The 19,116-nt window shown below is 41.4% G+C and overlaps 1 protein-coding gene across 1 annotated transcript; it reads right to left on the minus strand.

Annotated features, from left to right (window-relative positions):
• Window positions 1-942: 942 nt before the first annotated feature.
• On the minus strand, window positions 943-15,209 carry LOC117496684 (all-trans-retinol 13,14-reductase-like). Its single transcript, XM_034148409.1, has 4 exons — window positions 15,168-15,209; window positions 4,953-5,259; window positions 4,393-4,512; window positions 943-1,959 (listed from the first exon to the last, which is right to left on the minus strand). The coding sequence occupies exons 1-4, from the start codon at window positions 15,207-15,209 to the stop codon at window positions 1,715-1,717; spliced, it is 714 nt and encodes a 237-aa protein (XP_034004300.1). The 3' UTR covers window positions 943-1,714.
• Between the last annotated feature and the right edge of the window lie 3,907 nt (window positions 15,210-19,116).

The following is a 19,116-nucleotide window of genomic DNA, read 5'->3' on the forward strand; positions in this document are numbered from 1 at the left end:
ATCACCTTTTTTCCGCCTCCCGCATATTTCGCAACTTTTCGCATATTTCCGCATATTTCGCAACTTTACCGCATAAAATCACATAAAAACCCTGCATGTTTAATCGCATAATCAAGGATTTTAGCCCGCATAATCAAGGATTTTAGCCCGCATAATCAAGGATTTTAGCCCGCGTTTTTCTGGAGGGTCTAATAGTCTCCAAACCTGCCTGAGTCTCCAAACAATAAACCATTTAAACATCTTCAGTCATTGCCTGCGCCTGGGTCCTGTTTAAAACATAATCCTAACAGGTTCGAACCAGGAAGTTAGCAAGCCAATAAGGTATGATCTTCAAGGTGGCGATAAGTGGCGTACAGTGAGTCCAAGTCATTGTCTTTATACATCCAAAAGTTGGTGGAAACGATGCCCAGCTCCTCTTTGGTTCCATCCAGACCAACAAAGACCAAGAAGGAACCCATGCCATGGCGCACCAAACCCAACAGTGACTGGATCTCCACACACACACACACACACACACACACACACACACACACACACACACACACACACACACACACACACACACACACACACACACACACACACACACACACACACACACACACACACACACACACACACACACACACACACACACACACACACACACACACACACACACACACACACACACACACACACACACACACACACACACACACACACACACACACACACACACACACACACAACACACACACACACACACACACACACACACACACACACACACACACACACACACACACACACACACACACACACACACACACACACACACACACACACACACACACACACACACACACAAATTACAGAAAATATGCAGTAGAAAAAGAAAGCAGTGCAATGTACAGTTTATTTAGTGGCTGCAGTGCTAAAGCGGTGTTACCTGGTTTCTCCTGTATGGGCTGAGGTAGAAACTTCTCGAATATGTTGAAAATGCCAGCATTAGAAATGACAACAGGGGCATGGACCTCAATCTCTTCTTGTCCTTTGAGCACCGTCACACCTGACACACACACACAAAGTGTTAATCATACGTAAAATAACATCAGTGCATGTTTCAGCCTTAAAGCACCAAGGGTAAGGAAATAAGGCCTTAAAAGCAGTTCAAAAGAGGGGAGGCAGGTATGAAAAACCAAAATCGAGCTTTATCAAATCAAAGCTGGTTACAAAAACACAAAACTAAAAAGCAGGCAAGTGCAAAAAAGGGAAAGTACCAAATAAAATGATCAACACTTAAACATATATAGGAACAGTATACTTATAACATTAACAAAGCTGGAGATCACACACAGGTGGAAGGAATCAACAATTACAAAGACAGGAAGTAAAAGCAGACAAGAAAATTAGAAAATAAAGGAAACAGGTGTAACAAACTAAGATAATGACAATATTGGTAAGTTTAACCAACTCCTAAAAATGCAGAAGTTCACCCAACTCCAAAAAATGCTTGAAAACTGGTGCCTCATTTTTGTTTTGGTTCTAGCCTAGTAACAATTTCTAGAGTGTTTTGAAAAGCGGTTAACAAAGCGGGAAGTGATGCAACCGACTTCCAATCTCTGTTCTGGCTTGGAGCCCAAAAAGACATAGCTCTGCTTAGAAGACTGATAAAAGTGTGAAAGAATGTCTCATGAGCTCCATGAACAGGTCAACCTTTGCACGGTCTCATTCAAAAAAGCAACTGTATTCCAGAACTCGTCTGCAACTCTTTTCCCACCATAGGCCTTGTTCTGCCGGTTGAGCAGGACGCGGTGTACCGGAGCCCTGACGAGAACAGCACCGCCCGCCTTCTCAATGACATTGATGATGTGGAAGGCAAACACACTGGCGCCCCCCGTGAGTAGTACGCACCACGCTTGTAGTGTTGAAGAAGGAGAGCATTGATCAGAAAGCTGGACTCTTTAGGAGGGACACCTGAAATGATATGAAATAGACCAATGAAGAGGATATTGAGCAGCGTACAGACACATTTGATCTCTATGGCCCGGACCAGTAAATATTGAGAAAATAAGGGCCATTTAAACTATGCCTCAGTTTATCATTTACACATGTGCATTACTTACAGATCACAGTGTATCTACAAAAACATTTAGTCACAGGTATATGGAACTAAACAATATAGTTATTTACTTTATGATCAAAACAACTTGTCAGGATCTAGTAATTATTTTACATTAATTTCCACATCTGTGTAGTAATCCTGATACAACACAATACAAACTAAAGTGGGAACTATTCAGGAAGTAGGTTCATCTATCCCCCTGCCTTGTAAATGTATACATACAAAATACATACAAGTCTTCTCTGTAATTTCTACACTTTGCAAAGGCATCCCGTGGGCCTTATGTTTGACCACCCTGATATAGAGAGTGTGATATGTGATGAATGTGAGTGTGTCCATCACCATAGAAGAGGTACGCAGACAGTGCCTGCAGGTTCTTGTTCTGTGTGAGACGGGACATCATTTCTGAATGGCTGGTTGTTGCTAGGCTGAACACTGAAGATATGCGATCCAACAGGCCGGTTCTGTCACGGCCCAAACTGTGGGTGTTTCTCAATCGCGAGTAAAGCTGCTTCAGAGCCACTATTTCAAGCATACTACGTCATCGAGTGCCGCCGAAGTACTGTTCCAATCTCCAGTATACTTGGAAATCTACCGAGCCCGGCGTACTCCGTTTGGAGAAATATCGAGTCTGCACATGAGTAGACTTCGCGGTCTTAAAATCCCCACAATGCTTTGCGCACAGACCAATTTCCCCAAATCTGTGGCGGAAGATGTAAGGCGGGGCCTCTCATATGACGCACACCTGCACACTTGCTAGCGTGTTCCACTCTTTGGGTGTTTCTCAATCGCGAGTACGCTTGCTTGGTAGCACATGTCTGCCGAGCATCTTGCTTCAGAAGCGAGTCAAGAATACTTCCTGACATTCGGAAAACAAAGAGTGGAACACGCTAGCAAGTGTGCAGGTGTGCGTCATATGAGAGGCCCCGCCTTACATCTTCCGCCACAGATTTGGGGAAATTGGTCGGTGCGCAAAGCATTGTGGGGATTTTAAGACCGCGAAGTCTACTCATGTGCAGACTCGATATTTCTCCAAACGGAGTACGCCGGGCTCGGTAGATTTCCAAGTATACTGGAGATTGGAACAGTACTTCGGCGGCACTCGATGACGTAGTATGCTTGAAATAGTGGCTTTGAAGCAGCTTTACTCGCGATTGAGAAACACCCCCTGTTTGTTCCCCTGTGTGAGGGTGGAGGGGGTGTGGTTTCCCTTGCAGGCAGCAGCCTGATTGCACTCACCTGGCCGACCGACTCAGCTGTCCCTCATCAATCCAATCAGGACACAGCATATCTACTCCAGTCTCCCAGCAACTCACCGCCAGATTGTTTTCTACACCAGTGGTATTGCATCCTCCTGGCTGCTCAATTCAGTTATCCTGTCTGCGTGTTATTCTGTACTTTTTGTAATTAGTTTCTCCTTGTGCTTCCTGTGCGATCCCTCAGCCATCAGCCACCAGAGCTTCCAGCCAACTGCCTGCTTCTTCCTTCACCATACCTGCCTGCCTTGTTCTCAGTCCAGCCTGAACTGCCTACCTCCACTCCGGACCTCCATAGTCTCCAAACCTGCCTGAGTCTCCAAACAATAAACCATTTAAACATCTTCAGTCATTGTCTGCGCCTGGGTCCTGTTTAAAACATAATCCTAACAGGTTCGAACCAGGAAGTTAACAAGCCAATAAGGTATGATCTTCAAGTTGGCTATAAGTGGCGTACAGTGAGTCCAAGTCATTGTCTTTATACATCCAAAAGTTGGTGGAAACGATGCCCAGCTCCTCTTTGGTTCCATCCAGACCAACAAAGACCAAGAAGGAACCCATGCCATGGCGCACCAAACCCAACAGTGACTGGATCTCTACACACACACTAGGGATGCCAGAAACTGACCATGATCAAAATGTCGGTGTGTAGCAGGCTGCAGCAGCAGTCTGCACTCTGCGCTGCTGGCTTCCTCCAAGTTTACAGTAAAACAAACTGGTGGTGTGATCAATGGTCATTTACAATTATTAATACTATTACTATTATTAGCATTAGTCTATATTTTGGTTGAAACCAAACCAGGAAAAAAAAACATAAATATTAATAAAAAAATATATAAATAAAATCGAATTTTAAAAATAATCTTCGATTATGGAGACTGTAACGAATATTCGAATAATCGAATAATCGCTGGCATCCCTAACACACACACAAACACACATTTACAAATTACAGAAAATATGCAGTAGAAAAAGAAAGCAGTGCAATGTACAGTTTATTTAGTGGCTGCAGTGATAAAGCGGTGTTACCTGGTTTCTCCTGTATGGGCTGAGGTAGAAACTTCTCGAATATGTTGAAAATGCCAGCATTAGAAATGACAACAGGGGCATGGACCTCAATCTCTTCTTGTCCTTTGAGCACCGTCACACCTGACACACACACACAAAGTGTTAATCATACGGAAAAAATAACATCAGTGCATGTTTCAGCCTTAAAGCACCAAGGGTAAGGAAATAAGGCCTTAAAAGCAGTTCAAAAAAGGGGAGGCAGGTATGAAAAACCAAAATCGAGCTTTATCAAATCAAAGCTGGTTACAAAAACACAAAACTAAAAAGCAGGCAAGTGCAAAAAAGGGAAAGTACCAAACAAAATGATCAACACTTGAGTGTTTTGAAAACAAAGCGGGAAGTGATGCAACCGACTTTCAATCTCTGTTCTGGCTTGGAGCCCAAAAAGACATAGCTCTGCTTAGAAGACTGATAAAAGTGTGAAAGAATGTCTCATGAGCTCCATGAACAGGTCAACCTTTGCACGGTCTCATTCAAAAAAGCAACTGCATTCCAGAACTCGTCTGCAACTCTTTTCCCACCATAGGCCTTGTTCTGCCGGTTGAGCAGGACGCGGTGTACCGGAGCCCTGACGAGAACAGCACCGCCCGCCTTCTCAATGACATTGATGATGTGGAAGGCAAACTCACTGGCGCCCCCCTGTGAGTAGTAGGCACCACGCTTGTAGTGTTGAAGAAGGAGAGCATTGATCAGAAAGCTGGACTCTTTAGGAGGGACACCTGAAATGATATGAAATAGACCAATGAAGAGGATATTGAGCAGCGTACAGACACATTTGATCTCTATGGCCCGGACCAGTAAATATTGAGAAAATAAGGGCCATTTAAACTATGCCTCAGTTTATCATTTACACATGTGCATTACTTACAGATCACAGTGTATCTACAAAACATTTAGTCACAGGTATATGGAACCAGAGTCGGACTTGGACTCGTGAATTCTCGCGCACGATGACTCGGACTCGAACACAGGTAATGATGACTCGGACTCGGACTCGACTCGGACACTCCTTGGGTGACTCGGACTTGGACTCGGACTCAAAGAGTGGTGACTCGAGAGTGACTTGGACTCGTGAATTGGTGACTTGACTACAACACTGTATGGAAATAAACAATATAGTTATTTACTTTATGATCAAAACAACTTGTCAGGATCTAGTAATTATTTTACATTAATTTCCACATCTGTGTAGTAATCCTGACACACCACAATACAAACTAAAGTGGGAACTATTCAGGAAGTAGGTTCATCTATCCCCCTGCCTTGTAAATGTATACATACAAAATACATACACGTCTTCTCTGTCATTTCTACACTTTGCAAAGGCATCCGTGGGCCTTATGTTTGACCCCCCTGATATAGAGAGTGTGATATGTGATGAATGTGAGTGTGTCCATCACCATAGAAGAGGTACGCAGACAGTGCCTGCAGGTTCTTGTTCTGTGTGAGACGGGAATATATTAGAATACCATATGTGTGCTGCACTGTGCACTTGCAGGAGACTTTCACCCTTTAAATGATGTCAATATAACTTCATAACGTTAAATGAATGAACCATAAAGGGTAACAATTACATATCTTATGTGAACAAATAGTTCCCCCACCCCTAAGTGTCAAATATGTACTCTAAATGTGTGGCTAAGCCAGATCAAGATATTTTTAACTCAACAGATAAAGTGCTCTGTAGATTAAACTTTAGAGATGCTTGTAGCTGGATTTTGTTACCTCAAGACGGAGACAGGTAAGATGTGTCCTCACTGCTTCCAGTCTTCTTTACTCTTATATTTTCCAAAAAATATATCTAAAGCAATTATAATCTTTGAATCCAACCTTCTACGCAACGCAAATAAGTGTATTTCCCCCAAAAAAGTCAAAAACAGTTCACAAACTTTTCCTTTAAATCACAAACCTTTTTTAACACCTAATGCATATTAGTATTCCATACCTACAAGTAGGTGATTAATCTAAAGGTTCTGAGGCATCTTGGAAAATGTGTTTTTGACAGTGTGGAACAACATAAGTGTGTTTATGTGCAGCTCACAGGCCTGTGGGCAGCTTTGTTGCTTGATGGTACTGCTGATGTCTTCTACTTCTCCCGTCTGCGTGTATGTGTGTGTGTGAAAGTGTAACAGTGTGTGTAGTTGGTGTGTGTGTGGAGCCATGGCCTGTGGGCCAGAGGGTTCTGTCAGGCCCACGACTGAGTGATGAATGTGTGTGCAGAGAGGGGAACCAGGTGCCAACTGCATTGACTCCTCTTCTCCACTGACTGTGTTCACGTGCGTGTGTGCGTGCGGTAAAGAGAAAGTAATAGAAAGTTTGAACAAAATGTGCATATGTGTGTGCACGTGGGCATGACCATGCACAATATGATGTAGGTGCGTTTGAATGTATCTACACGTATAAATGTGTGCCCGTGCAGGATTGTGAAAGCACAGCAAGATAATACTTCTCTCTTTCTCATCTCCCTCATCCTCGCTCATCCTGACACCCCCCATGCCCTCTCCGTCACACTGCTGCCTCTCATCACAAACCTAATCGTCTCACCCCCTCGGCAAGTACGTGCTGTGCGAATTAAAGCGCCCCTGCCCTCTTTTTTTTCCCCTTTCTTATTCCCCTTTGTCTTCTTCCTCCTCCTCTTACCTCCTCCTCATCCTTCTCCTAATAATTTTCGTATTTTCTATGTAATGGGTGTCCAACTTTAAGTGGCCACAGCGTTTCAATAATGTGTTTACTTATCTCCATTTAGCTATTGAGCTTCTGACATTTTCAATTTATGTTTACAAATTGCCAACATTAACATGTAAATGTGGCGGATGCCTCACAGGGCTTCCGTATTCATTGAAAAGGGGTCATGAAATAGGACAACAAACCGTAATGGCACAGCTTGTTCCAGGGCATTTGTGTGCATTGACGGCGGCACTTTGCTGCTGCTAATGGCTCCAGATATGCACACAGAGAATTGCTCTCACAGTGGGAACAAAGGTCTTAGTTTATGCTCTAACTCAATTATAGGGATGGGTTTGTAGAGAAGCTGGATTTTATACATAATATTATCATATGTAACATGTTCATGTTTCAACTATTTTAAATACCATGGTTGAATATCATGGGTATCATTTAAGCACTATGTATTTAAAATGATTGTATAATAATTACTGACACATGAATGTGTTCATCACCTTATTGATGCACTTGGTTAAAGTGGGGTTTATATGACCTTCACCTATAATAAGATATGATAATGTATTAGTTGGTTAATATTTTAAATCTTCAAAGTAGCTAGTAACCAAATATGTAAAATCAATGTAGTGGAGTAAAAATGTACGTAAAGTAAAATTACTCAAGTAAAGTATTTTTTTACTTAAGTACAGCACTTGATTAAATGTAAAGTTACATTCCAATATTGAATAATAATAATAATAAGGGTAATGATAATAATAATAATAATAATAATAATAATAATAATAATAATAATAATAATAATAATAGCCATCAGAAATGCAATGTAAATATTGCTATATTTTTTATGTTATCATAGTTTTCTTAAAATACTTTATCACGGTTCCAATTGTTGTCTTATTTTCGTTTTATTTGTATGTATGTATGTATGTACAGTATATGTATGCACCATAACACCAAGACAACTTCCTCGCATGTGTTAACCTATTTGGCAATAAACATGTTTCTGATTCTGAAATGGTTTGGTTTTCTCCATACATTATATATTTTTTTCAGTATTAACAATTTCCCCAACTTTTGGATCACTTTATTGTAGCAGCAACTTCATTACAGGGAGCAAATAAGGAGAACAACTTTTCACGCTTGTGTTCAATCACATTAGCAAAGTTTTGGGGATTTCAACAGCTTCACAAACATTGCTGCAAGCTGAGATATTTCTCTGCTGTTTGTTTTTTTTTGCATTTATTGGAACTTAAAGTCTTACACACAATCGCAATGCATGACGTTTGAAACTAAAACAGCCCTACTTCATCCAGCTGAGCAGGGAGCCAGTGTAATGCAAAGAGAAAGAGTGTATCATGAAGCAGCTACCAGCTCTTCTCTGAAGCCTTTTCAATCAACCAAGAAACCTTAATTCATTTTCTCCTCCGAGCCACAGTTGGTCGCAGTTGAAACAACGATTACATGCACAGAGAGAGTGAGTTAATGCTCATGAAAGGGAAAGAAAAAGGCAAAGTCTATATTCAGGAGTTCAAACTGTGTTTGGTGCAAGCGTAGCTCTGTAGACTGTAACAGAGACTGCCTGTGGCTGGGGAGAGGAGTAAGGCAGGAGTAATCTATAACTGAGAGGCTCGTAATGAGAAAGATGTGCCAGCCGTCTGCTCACTGTGATAAGATGAGGAAGTTCCCTCAGGGCCTAAAGCATCTCTGACCCAAACAACAACAAAGACAACAAACGGGTTACTGCCCAAACCTTCCTATTTTCTTTTCCATTTCCATCCATCGTTTCCATTCCTTTCAGCCTCCGTCTTTCTCTCCGTCTCCTCCCTTCCTCTCTTCCCTATTTTACATCTCTCACCTCCTTTGTCTGCAGTATTTTTTTATATGTCGCTACTCCCCTACTGTCTCCTTCCTTTTATCTCTTTTTTCAATGTCCCCCTTTTCCTCTATTCTTTTCTCACTCTCCATCCGTGCCTAAATCCAGCTCCACACAAAGCCCTGCTGCCATGTAATCGGTTTCATCAGCGTTTTTTATTAGCTTAAGAAGAATACATGGTAATTAAGGGGAGTGCGGCCAAGCATGACGGGGAGAGGCTTCACCCAGCCGCTGATGTGGAACAGGAAGGGAAGAAAGAGAGAGAGGGAGATGGAGGGGAGAGAATGGGGTGGGCAAGGACGGAGAGAAAGAAAAAAAAAGACAGACAGTAGAGAAAAAGGGCAAGAAGGAAAATGGGAGAACAGAGAGATAAGGAAGCGTTGAATGGCGACAGGAAATGAAAGGCTGGAGCGTGAGGGTCACAATGACTTCGGTCGCTCTCCAGTGTGTGGAAGTGCACGCCGTCGGAATGGAAATGAGACTAATGTCGTGTTAATGTGGTCCGAGTCACACTGCACCAATATGAGGACCTCGGCTGCCATCATCTGCCTAATCCCCTGTGTCCACTTTAATGGCCCATTCAGGACAAGTGCAGCATGAGGGTGCTATCGGAACGAGAACTCCGGCGCCGTTTCATGCTAGGTCGAGTTTTATGTTCTTCAGACTGCTGCATTATACATGTGTTAATGAAGTAGACAAGAGATGCCCCTCATTGTTGAGCAACTTGATATTACTAAGGAGCACTGGGAGTGATACAATCCTACTTTGACTCCAGTTGTATTCCTCTTTGAAGTGTTCTTGACACCTTGAATTGCATCGCAACATCTTGGCATAGATATGTACATTTGACACACACACACACACACACACACACACACACACACACACACACACACACACACACACACACACACACACACACACACACACACACACACACACACACACACACACACACACACACACACACACACACACACACACACACACACACACACACACACACACACACACACACACACACACACACACACACACACACACACACACACACACACACACACACACACACACACACACACACACACACACACACACACACACACACACACACACACACACACACACACACACACACACACACACACACACACAGTAAGCATTTCCCCGACATAAGATGTTCATTTCACACACAGAGAGTTGCAGCAGAAGCCAGTGGAGCAGAGAGACCCAACTCAAAGTATATTTCCTGAAACATGCCGACCGTTCTGCCGCCAAGCTGTGCTAACATTAATTTTCTGCTGAAACAGCCACTGGCCTGCGAGAGGCAAGTTTGCCCAGAGCTGAAATATCAATTATACTGTTCTCCCTGGCAGTGAGAGCGAAGCTTTAATCTTCACACAACCAATCAAAATGTCGTCTGGACTGGACTGAAAGACGGAATTGTTGGCCACGCTTAAAAAGGGCAGCAGTTTCCACCCGTCTAGTTAATATTGACACAAGGGAGGTCTGATGGCGACTGCTTTGTTGCCATTTGCTGTGTTGCTTTACCTCTTTCTCACCCTTGCCACACATAAATACATGCACACCCACTCATTTACATACACAACAACCGTATATTTTCTATATATATATATATATAGTGTGGGAATGAAGGTCGGCACCCCTGGACATGTCCTCTATTTCACGGCTAGGAATAGGAATACATTCACACTCACATCCACTCCTACAGACAATTCAGAGTTTCCAGCACCTAACCTGCATGTCTCTGGCCTATGGGAGGGTACCAGAGCATGCAAATCAGTTACAAAAAAGATCAAAGAGGCAAAATGAAACAAACACCAATGTGCACACACTCATGCGTGTGTGGCTTCATTTATTTTTATACAAGTTCTTGATTGAAGATGAATCCTTAAACCCAAGCCTGAGTTGAAACTAAAGAATCCTGATTCAAACCCGAAGCCTGATCTCAAAGTATTGTCTTCAAGAAGAGGAGCCAAAAGTGTGAAGACACAGTAAAAAGTAGACACACACTCAAACACACACACAGATACACTGGCCACATTCATCCTCAGTTGAGTTCTTAATTTAGGGATAGGGAGAAGGAAAAGTAACCTTAAACAAAAGTCTAAATACAGACTAACTAAAGGAAGGAAACAGAATCCTGATTCCAACCCAGAAGCCTGATCTCAAAGTGGCTTCTTCACAAAAGAGAAGACAAAAATGTGAAGACAAAAGTGAAAAAGACACAGTTCAAATACTCACATACACACTGGCTACATTCATTCTTAAATGTCTTAATTGGAAAACTAACCTTAAACCCAAGCTAGGGCTGCACGATTTGGGGAAATAATCTAATTGCGATTTTTCTGACAGATATTGCGATTGCGATTCGATTTGCGATATTTGTTTTTAAGCGACCCAACGGAAGTTTATTGTAAAATGCGGCCATATCTCCGGCTAGGAAGGTCGCATCAACGTGCTCCCATCTCTAGCACCCCGCAGCCCGAGCTACGAGTGAAAGAACTAAACTTACATGAAACTTCCGTTGGATTGCTTTTAAAGTCAAGCTTCAGTTTAAGACTCACCCTGTAATAGATGTAAAACATGTGATGGAGCATTACTAACCTGACTCAGATGCTTTGTTTCACCAAACCATCTAGGAAAGCTCCACTGGAAGCCATTTGGAAAAGTATTTCAAAAATACTTGGCAGGTGATTGGATCAATCTGTCTATCACCTACTATCATGGGCCACTTCTGATTGGTTAACAATGACTGGCACATGTGGAGCACAGCACTTCTGATTGGTGTGGATGACAACAAAAAAAAAGTTTAAAAAAAATCACAGGCTTTGCGATTTGATAAATGCATCATTTAAAATCGCGATTTTGATTTAAAATCGATTAATCGTTCAGCCCTAACCCAAGCCTCAACATAACCTTACTAAACTGAATTCTGATTCAAATCCTGAAGCCTGATCTCAAAGAAGCCAAAAGTGTAAGGACACAAGTAAAGAAGACACACACCCTGAAACACACACACACAAACACACCACTCTGCCTCCACACTTTCTACACTCAGACGTCCTCCCTATTCCTCTGTCTTCTTCACACAGCTCTGGCCCCCACCGAGTAGCAGCAGCAGCAGCCTTCCTGGCTGGCATGTGAAGACTGTAATTTTCCGCCACACTTCCCCTGCTGTTTGCTGGCTCTTTGCTTGGTGCCGTGGAGATAGGGAGCGAGCGAGCGGTGAACAAGGTGCGGGCCTCGCCAGCTCTCCTGCCTCCCTGAGATTATTAATGCAGCGGCAGCCAGCGTGGCCGCCAGGTTAAAGCAGCAATCAGCGCTCACTAAATAAGATCATTCACAGCCTCTTTAAAAGGCAGGCAGACACACAGAGCTGCAGCGATACGCAAACACAAACACACACACACACACACACACACACACACACACCAGCATTCACATGGATGAAAGAAGGTGCAGGTGAATGGAGGAAAGTACACACATATATATATACACACAGCAGCCATGGGAGGGGTGGATAATAGAATATTTTCTCATAGGAAATATAATATATATGCATGAAAAAGTACACAAAAAAGATCTTGCATGAAATGTTAGCAGCAATCTATAATAAAATATAGTATTGCTTAATGATTTGATTTACATTGATTTAGTATAATAAGCAGTGGGCTGTTTGAACCAACAGTGAAGCAAGTCTTTTTCTCCATAAATGATCTTAATTGCCTCACAATCATTTCAGACAGCTCGTAAAGAGAGAAGTCGTTGAGCATAACGGACGCAGTTTGTGAAAAGAGTTCACGAGATCGCCCGTTCTTTTTTCTTAAGTACATCATATTATTGTTGTAAGCCTATCACATTAAAAGCTATAAATCATAGCTGTGGTAGCTCAGGCTGTGAAGCAGCAGTTGCTCCTGTCAGTCTGTATAGCTTTCTTTAGTTTTAGTACCATGGTTACAATGCAGAGCTGTCAGCAGTATCAAACGTCAGCCGTCATTATGCCGCTAATGTACTTATGTATATCGCCATTTCAAAAAGTCGTGATCACATTTCAAGGAATTGAATGATGTGAAGTGTGCCACTTATGGAATATCATGAGAAAGGTGAGCTAAATGGCTCTCTTTAATGGAAAAGTCTTGCCATTTTTAAGTTTTACTTGCATTTTTGAAAGAGATCCCTGGATAGATCATTAGTAAACAGGTACTACAGGTACAGGAATGTGAAAAGGCACACAAAAGATTCTTAATTGTAGCTGCAATTTGAATATCAGTAAGAAAAACACAATTGGACATTTTCCTTTAGGGCTAAGATAAAGTACAATAATTGAGTTCAGCACATACAACATTGAATGCACACATCAAACTGCCTATTATGTGAACCTCCATATTCTGAATTATGTTGAATAAATGACTCTGGCTATCTTTGTTTGAAGTTTTTTTGTGTTTTGTTATATGCTATATATTACAACTCATAATCGAATAAACGGCTCAACTGAAAATATAATGAGATACTCTATATACACATTTGTTTTTTTAGTTTTAATTGTATATTATTTGTATCTCATGTGCCTTGTTTACATGCTACAAAACAATTTCACAAGTTGGAATCTATAAGTAAAACATTTTTAGAATCTAATGTAGGCGTTTCACTCAATAGTGATGACAGCTCAACCACAACAAACATAAAAACAGTATCTAAAAATGATAAAACACAGTGTGTAATGAGTTATGTTTTATTTGAAATGTCTGTGCTCTTTTCCCTAACTAACTGAAGTCCTTCGGGGGAGGTGGCGCCTGTCAGGTGATGCATGGAGAAAATGGAAATCAATGGAAAGGGGGTTGAAGTGTAAACAGATTATTAACACTGTGTTCTGCGGCCATTTCTGTATTACATACCTCTATGATTCCCAATAGATGACCTGAAGCACAATAGATTTCCAGGCGTAAGCTCTGCAGAAATCCATGTGTAATTTCAACCTGATCAATTATCTACTCAGGCTCATCACACTATACCAGTTTTAGCTTGTTTTGATGTGCCGCTCTGTGCAACAATGACTAGTTACTGTAGTCGGGTAGATTTTTAGAGAAACAACACTGCACTTTTAGAAGCGTTCTACAATAGGTCGTTAAAAATCGATACTTACATAGAAGTGTATCGGTTTACCCGATGTTGAAATTGGGTTCAAACAAGACTACATGAGAGATTTCTTTTATCCATTTAGCCGTTCCAGGAACACCAAATTGGTCTATTAATCTATTTGTGAGCAAAATATAAAAAGAGAATGAGTCATTTTTGCAAATGTCTTTTCTGCCGAACCATTAAAACTATTACCGCTCCTACTAATGCTTATCTACTGATCAGGGACTGCATATCCACACTAAGGCTGCACAATTCATCCAAATCACAAAATAGATAGAGAAATACTCAAATGGCACTGGCAGTAAGCGAAATATGTTGTTTTTCTGTTGTTTTTGTTTGTCCTTGTTTGTCTACCCTCCCCAAAGACTGTATAGCGTCTTTGAGTTAGAGAAAAGCGCTATATAAATATAATTTGTTATTATTATTATTATTATGTGGTAAAGATAAAAATGTGATAAGAATACTCTGAATAAAGTATTGTGTTGCTGCAGAGAAGTCCCACTTTACAGACGGTATATTATAGCCTTATAAAAAAAAAAAAAAAATCACAGAATTCAGATATTTATAATGATCATGTGAATTATTTCGGTTTCAAAAATGATAATTTCGTGTCATTTCTCAACTCGTATTGCAATTGTTATACCAGTCAGTTTAATTGAGATTTTGGCAGATTGTCCAACCCAACCAAAGAAATCCTTAAACATCTTCCCCCTCTCCAGCTCCCTCTCTGGCCTCCCCATCACATCCCTCTCTGAATTCTGACCTGTCTTTTACTTTGACCTCTTCCCTCTTGTGATGACAGCCAGATTCATTCTTCTCTAATCTTTCTTAGAGCTCAGCTATTTCAGTCTTCAGAAGACACAAAGGGCAGCTCTCTATGATCCACGGATTAGTGGTTTATTTCATCTTTATGTCTGACCAAGCATCTATGTCTCACCTGTGCAGCATGATGGTGTGAACGTACAGATAACACTGCTGCTGTGTGTACTCCATTCCCACTGGGAGGCTTTTCACTCACCTTGCCAAAAAACATCTCTGACTTTGCACAGGCCGCTCCCATGGTCATTGAGTCAAAGTCAATTGTAATGTAATAATAAATCACGTAATGACTTGTGAAAATCTATTTAAGCACACTTGGTGACTAATGTTTGAGTGTTTTCTTTGCTAAGTCGTTTTGTCAAAACGTAAGAGTAGAGACAAGCGTTTTGATAAAAGCAGATGACAATCATGGTGAATACGTTTCTTAGCTGCATGCTCAAATTCAGTAATATGGTAAATGCTAAGTATGGCCTTATTCCAATTTCTCAGTGGCAATGATTATCTACTACTAAAATAGTAAGCTGTCATTTATTGTCATCATCTTGGCTTAAGGAATGGTAATGAGAATTTGACAAATGTTCTGATACTTAATAGACCCTATATACATTCAAAATCCATAGTGCATCTTCAGATTGTGAAGTGCAATAGACATCAGTCTGAACTGAACAGCCTCATCATCATCATCCTCATTATAACCATTAACAGGGAGGTTTATTCAACCCATTCATATTGATTACTGGATGTCTGAATGGGTTAAGAGAGTATACTGAATGCTCCTTCAGGATTGTTGAGAGGTATGTGATGAAGATTGCAATTACATGATGCACTGATGTTAATAATCTGTTCAGATATAATAAATGCCATGTTGTTGCCCTGCTGAAAATGTTTATGCGCCTCTGTATATGTTGCACATAAAATGAAATACTTTACACTTTATTTTTCAGATTCAATTGTCATATACTTTTTGTTATTTTTTATATATATATCTGCATTTCTTCAAATGTTTTAACATTTTTTAAGTTGTTTTATATTTTTGTTCTAAATGTCCTCGTTTAAACTTGTTTTCCTTTTACTGTGTCATTTCTTTTTTTGTATAAACCTTCTTGGCAACCTGATTCTGATATACTTTGATGTCATGGGATACCCTACATCAGGGGTTTTCAAAGTGTGGGAAGGTGAGCCTCCCCTCAGAGAACATAAGAACAGCCGCGCCCCCCTCCCAATTATTATTGCTATTATTATTATTATTATTATTATTGTTGTTGTTGCTATAATGCAGGGGTATTATTATCCAGTGGAATGCCCTTACCTACTGGCCTAGTTAAATCAAAGTGGTTACTTATTTTTGGCTGGGCAGTGTAGTTTTACACACCGTCTTATTTGACTTTCTCAGGACTTAAAACTGTTTTTTGGGGGCAGACCCCCACAAAGAAAAAAATATATTTGCGCACGTAAGGTCATCATCTTAACAGTTTGTTATGCTCATCGAGTCATCCGTGAGCAGAGCATCAAGTTGGCATGCCTATTACAGCTGAATGCGGCGATTACCATCTTGTTCAGCAAAACGCCTCACAAACTTATTAAGATCAACAGCTTTAGTGCGTTTTGATTCAATGCTGAGTACAGCCAAACTTCAGTCTCTTCTCTGTCATTGTAGACCGCAAATACCTCATTCCTTCCGTCTACTTGGGTCCGAATGCTTCTCGTTTTGCGCCGTCCCATTCAAATTAAATCGCCGCCAATCACATTTCCACGCTCGCGCCAGGGCCGGGGGAGGGGTTACAAGGCTTGCGTCTTGTGCTGCATTCACTTGCACTCGGACATTAGGGATTTTCTCTCATGAATGTCCGATGAGCCACAACTTTTATTTCAAAACAAAGCTGCCAGCTGGGGTGGCAGCTGGGGTGGCAAGGCTATTTTTAGGGTGGCAGTTGCCACCCCATGCCACCCCGGTAGATCCGCCCCTGCTTGACCGGTACTTGCTTTTGATCAAAGACAATGCGGAAAACCCGCACTCACACAGGCGGAGGTGAAGGAATGAGCACTTTTACAGCCTTTTTGGCGAGGTGGGGGAACTCAGTCTCCACAGACAGCCAAAAGTGTGCAAGTGACGTTTTCTCCTCTCTCACTTTAGGTAACTTCACAAAAAATCTATCCATGTTGCCGCTCGCATAAAGTTAGCTGAAGTTAACTAGCTGAAATTCTCGTTATTTTTTTCTCACGCTGCGCCTCCCCTGAAGCTCTCTGGCGCCCCCCCGGGGAGGAGCGCCTCACACTTTGAAAACCGCTGCCCTAGATCATTAAAAACAATGTTTTCTTGATTGCTTCTCAGTCCCAAAGACATGCAGTTTGTCACTGCTATGGCAAACAAGTTTGAAGTGAAACTAAGGTCTGTGCATGAATGTATTAAAGTCACTTAAAACAGCCATTGATGAAATTATCAACGTTTAATTTATGTAAATCTGTATCAACATTGCGTGAGAAGAGGAACAGTGCAAGAAAAAACACAAAGATGTAAAAAGTAAACATTTGTTTTCTTTTCTTTTAAAGTGATCTGATGTAATTTAAAAAACATTAGGCTCTTTTTCCATATGCTTCTTTTTGTTTCACACTGCACTGCATTGGACAGCATTGCCCTTCAGGTTGGTGTTCATGAAAGGCTTGCTGCCTTAAGTGCTCATTAATTAAAGGCTCAAGTAATTAGTCAATTAGAGCACTAATAGTGAAAATGTATCATGCAGTGGATAGATGGTTTGATATTGCCTCGTTAGCAAGCAATTATATCAGGTGCATCATATGAAGTATTGAGCATCGTCTGCTTGACAGTATGCAAAACCAAACTCCAAGTGTAAGAGCAGAGCGAATAGTCAAAAACCCTGAAAGTGTTGTGTCATATCATCTGAAACTTAAGCGAAAAGAGGGTCCAATATCATTTATGACTTTGCTGATTTGAAAAGCAATTAATGTAGTTTTCAAAAACTAACTGATAAACATATATAACATAAACTTTAAGTGTTAAACTTGAGAATGGGATTTTCTGTGGTGCTAGAATGAGTGTTGTATTGGCTTTATAGGCTAAGTGTCAATGGGAGTTATTATGGTTGAAAGTAAAAAAAAAACCTGTCTAAGAAATCATGTCGATAGCTAGACATGGTGTGTAATTTAAAGCGCAACCCTGATTCTAAGTGAACAGATAGAAATAGCATGTGCAGAGGAGGTGAAGTGTGGTAATTCTTCAGTGCTCTGCAATTCCACAAATATGATTGGATTGAGCGATAGAAAAAACACACACACAAAGAATAGCATTTAGACAAAGCGCAATGTTGAGTGTAGAGACAGCGTGAGCAGGATAGGTGGCGGGGGGGGATTGTGTTGAGCCATCCATGGTGAGAGAGTGAGTGTTTTCCTGCTCCGAGAGAGGGGAAGAATAGTCGCCGGGCAGATAGATGGAAGGAAAAGCGTTGCTGTGGCACTGATAAAGTGACTGAGGACCACTGCTGCCACACTTGGACAATTCCAGACACAATCTTCCCCCCTTTTTTCTTCTCCTTCCTCTGCTGCCAACCCCTTTTTGCAGGAATAATAATGGCTGTTTCTAAACCTCTCTTACACACACACAATAAAAGATGTGGGGAAAAGTAGGAGGAGAGCCACTTTGGAATAAAGCGAAGCCCTGACAACCTTTCATTAAACTAGCCAAATTAGGGGTTTGTAAACTCCTGCTCAACCCCAGCCATCGGAGCTCAACCACATCCACCTTATCATCTGTGCCCATGCCTACAGATTCTGTATCTCAGGTCTGTCAGAGCAGCGTATCTCTTGAAGTTTGCGAGCGAGAAACAGTTTCTGATCCGCACTAGCACATTATCACTGGGGTGTAAAAATGCCTTCAGTCTGTCTGTACACCACAAGCTCAGCTAAAGGGGGAGAAAAAAAGACATTAGCACAAAAGGTTCACAGTTGACGGCATGCAGATTTGCTGACGCCTGTAATAAAATAAGGCCAGCCGGGTGTGCAGGAGTTGACATTGCATATAGGTGTACTGCCGGGCATCTGCATAAAGACACTCTGCTTCTGCCAGCAGCCATCATGGCCTCGACAGATTAGAAATTGTGTGTGTAAGGATTCACCGCAAATAATGAGAAATG

The sequence above is a fragment of the Trematomus bernacchii genome, unplaced genomic scaffold (genome assembly GCF_902827165.1).
Source record: "Trematomus bernacchii unplaced genomic scaffold, fTreBer1.1, whole genome shotgun sequence".
Classification (NCBI taxonomy): domain Eukaryota; kingdom Metazoa; phylum Chordata; class Actinopteri; order Perciformes; family Nototheniidae; genus Trematomus; species Trematomus bernacchii.

Coding starts and splice junctions, on each gene's coding strand:
- LOC117496684 (XM_034148409.1), bottom strand. CDS start 15,209: ATGGGAGCGGCCTGTGCAAAGTCAGAGATGTTTTTTGGCAAG. Junction 4,513..4,952: donor CCGGCAGAACAAGGCCTATG/GTGGGAAAAGAG, acceptor TGTGTGTGTCAG/GTGTGACGGTGCTCAAAGGA. Junction 1,960..4,392: donor GCCCATACAGGAGAAACCAG/GTAACACCGCTT, acceptor ATATCATTTCAG/GTGTCCCTCCTAAAGAGTCC.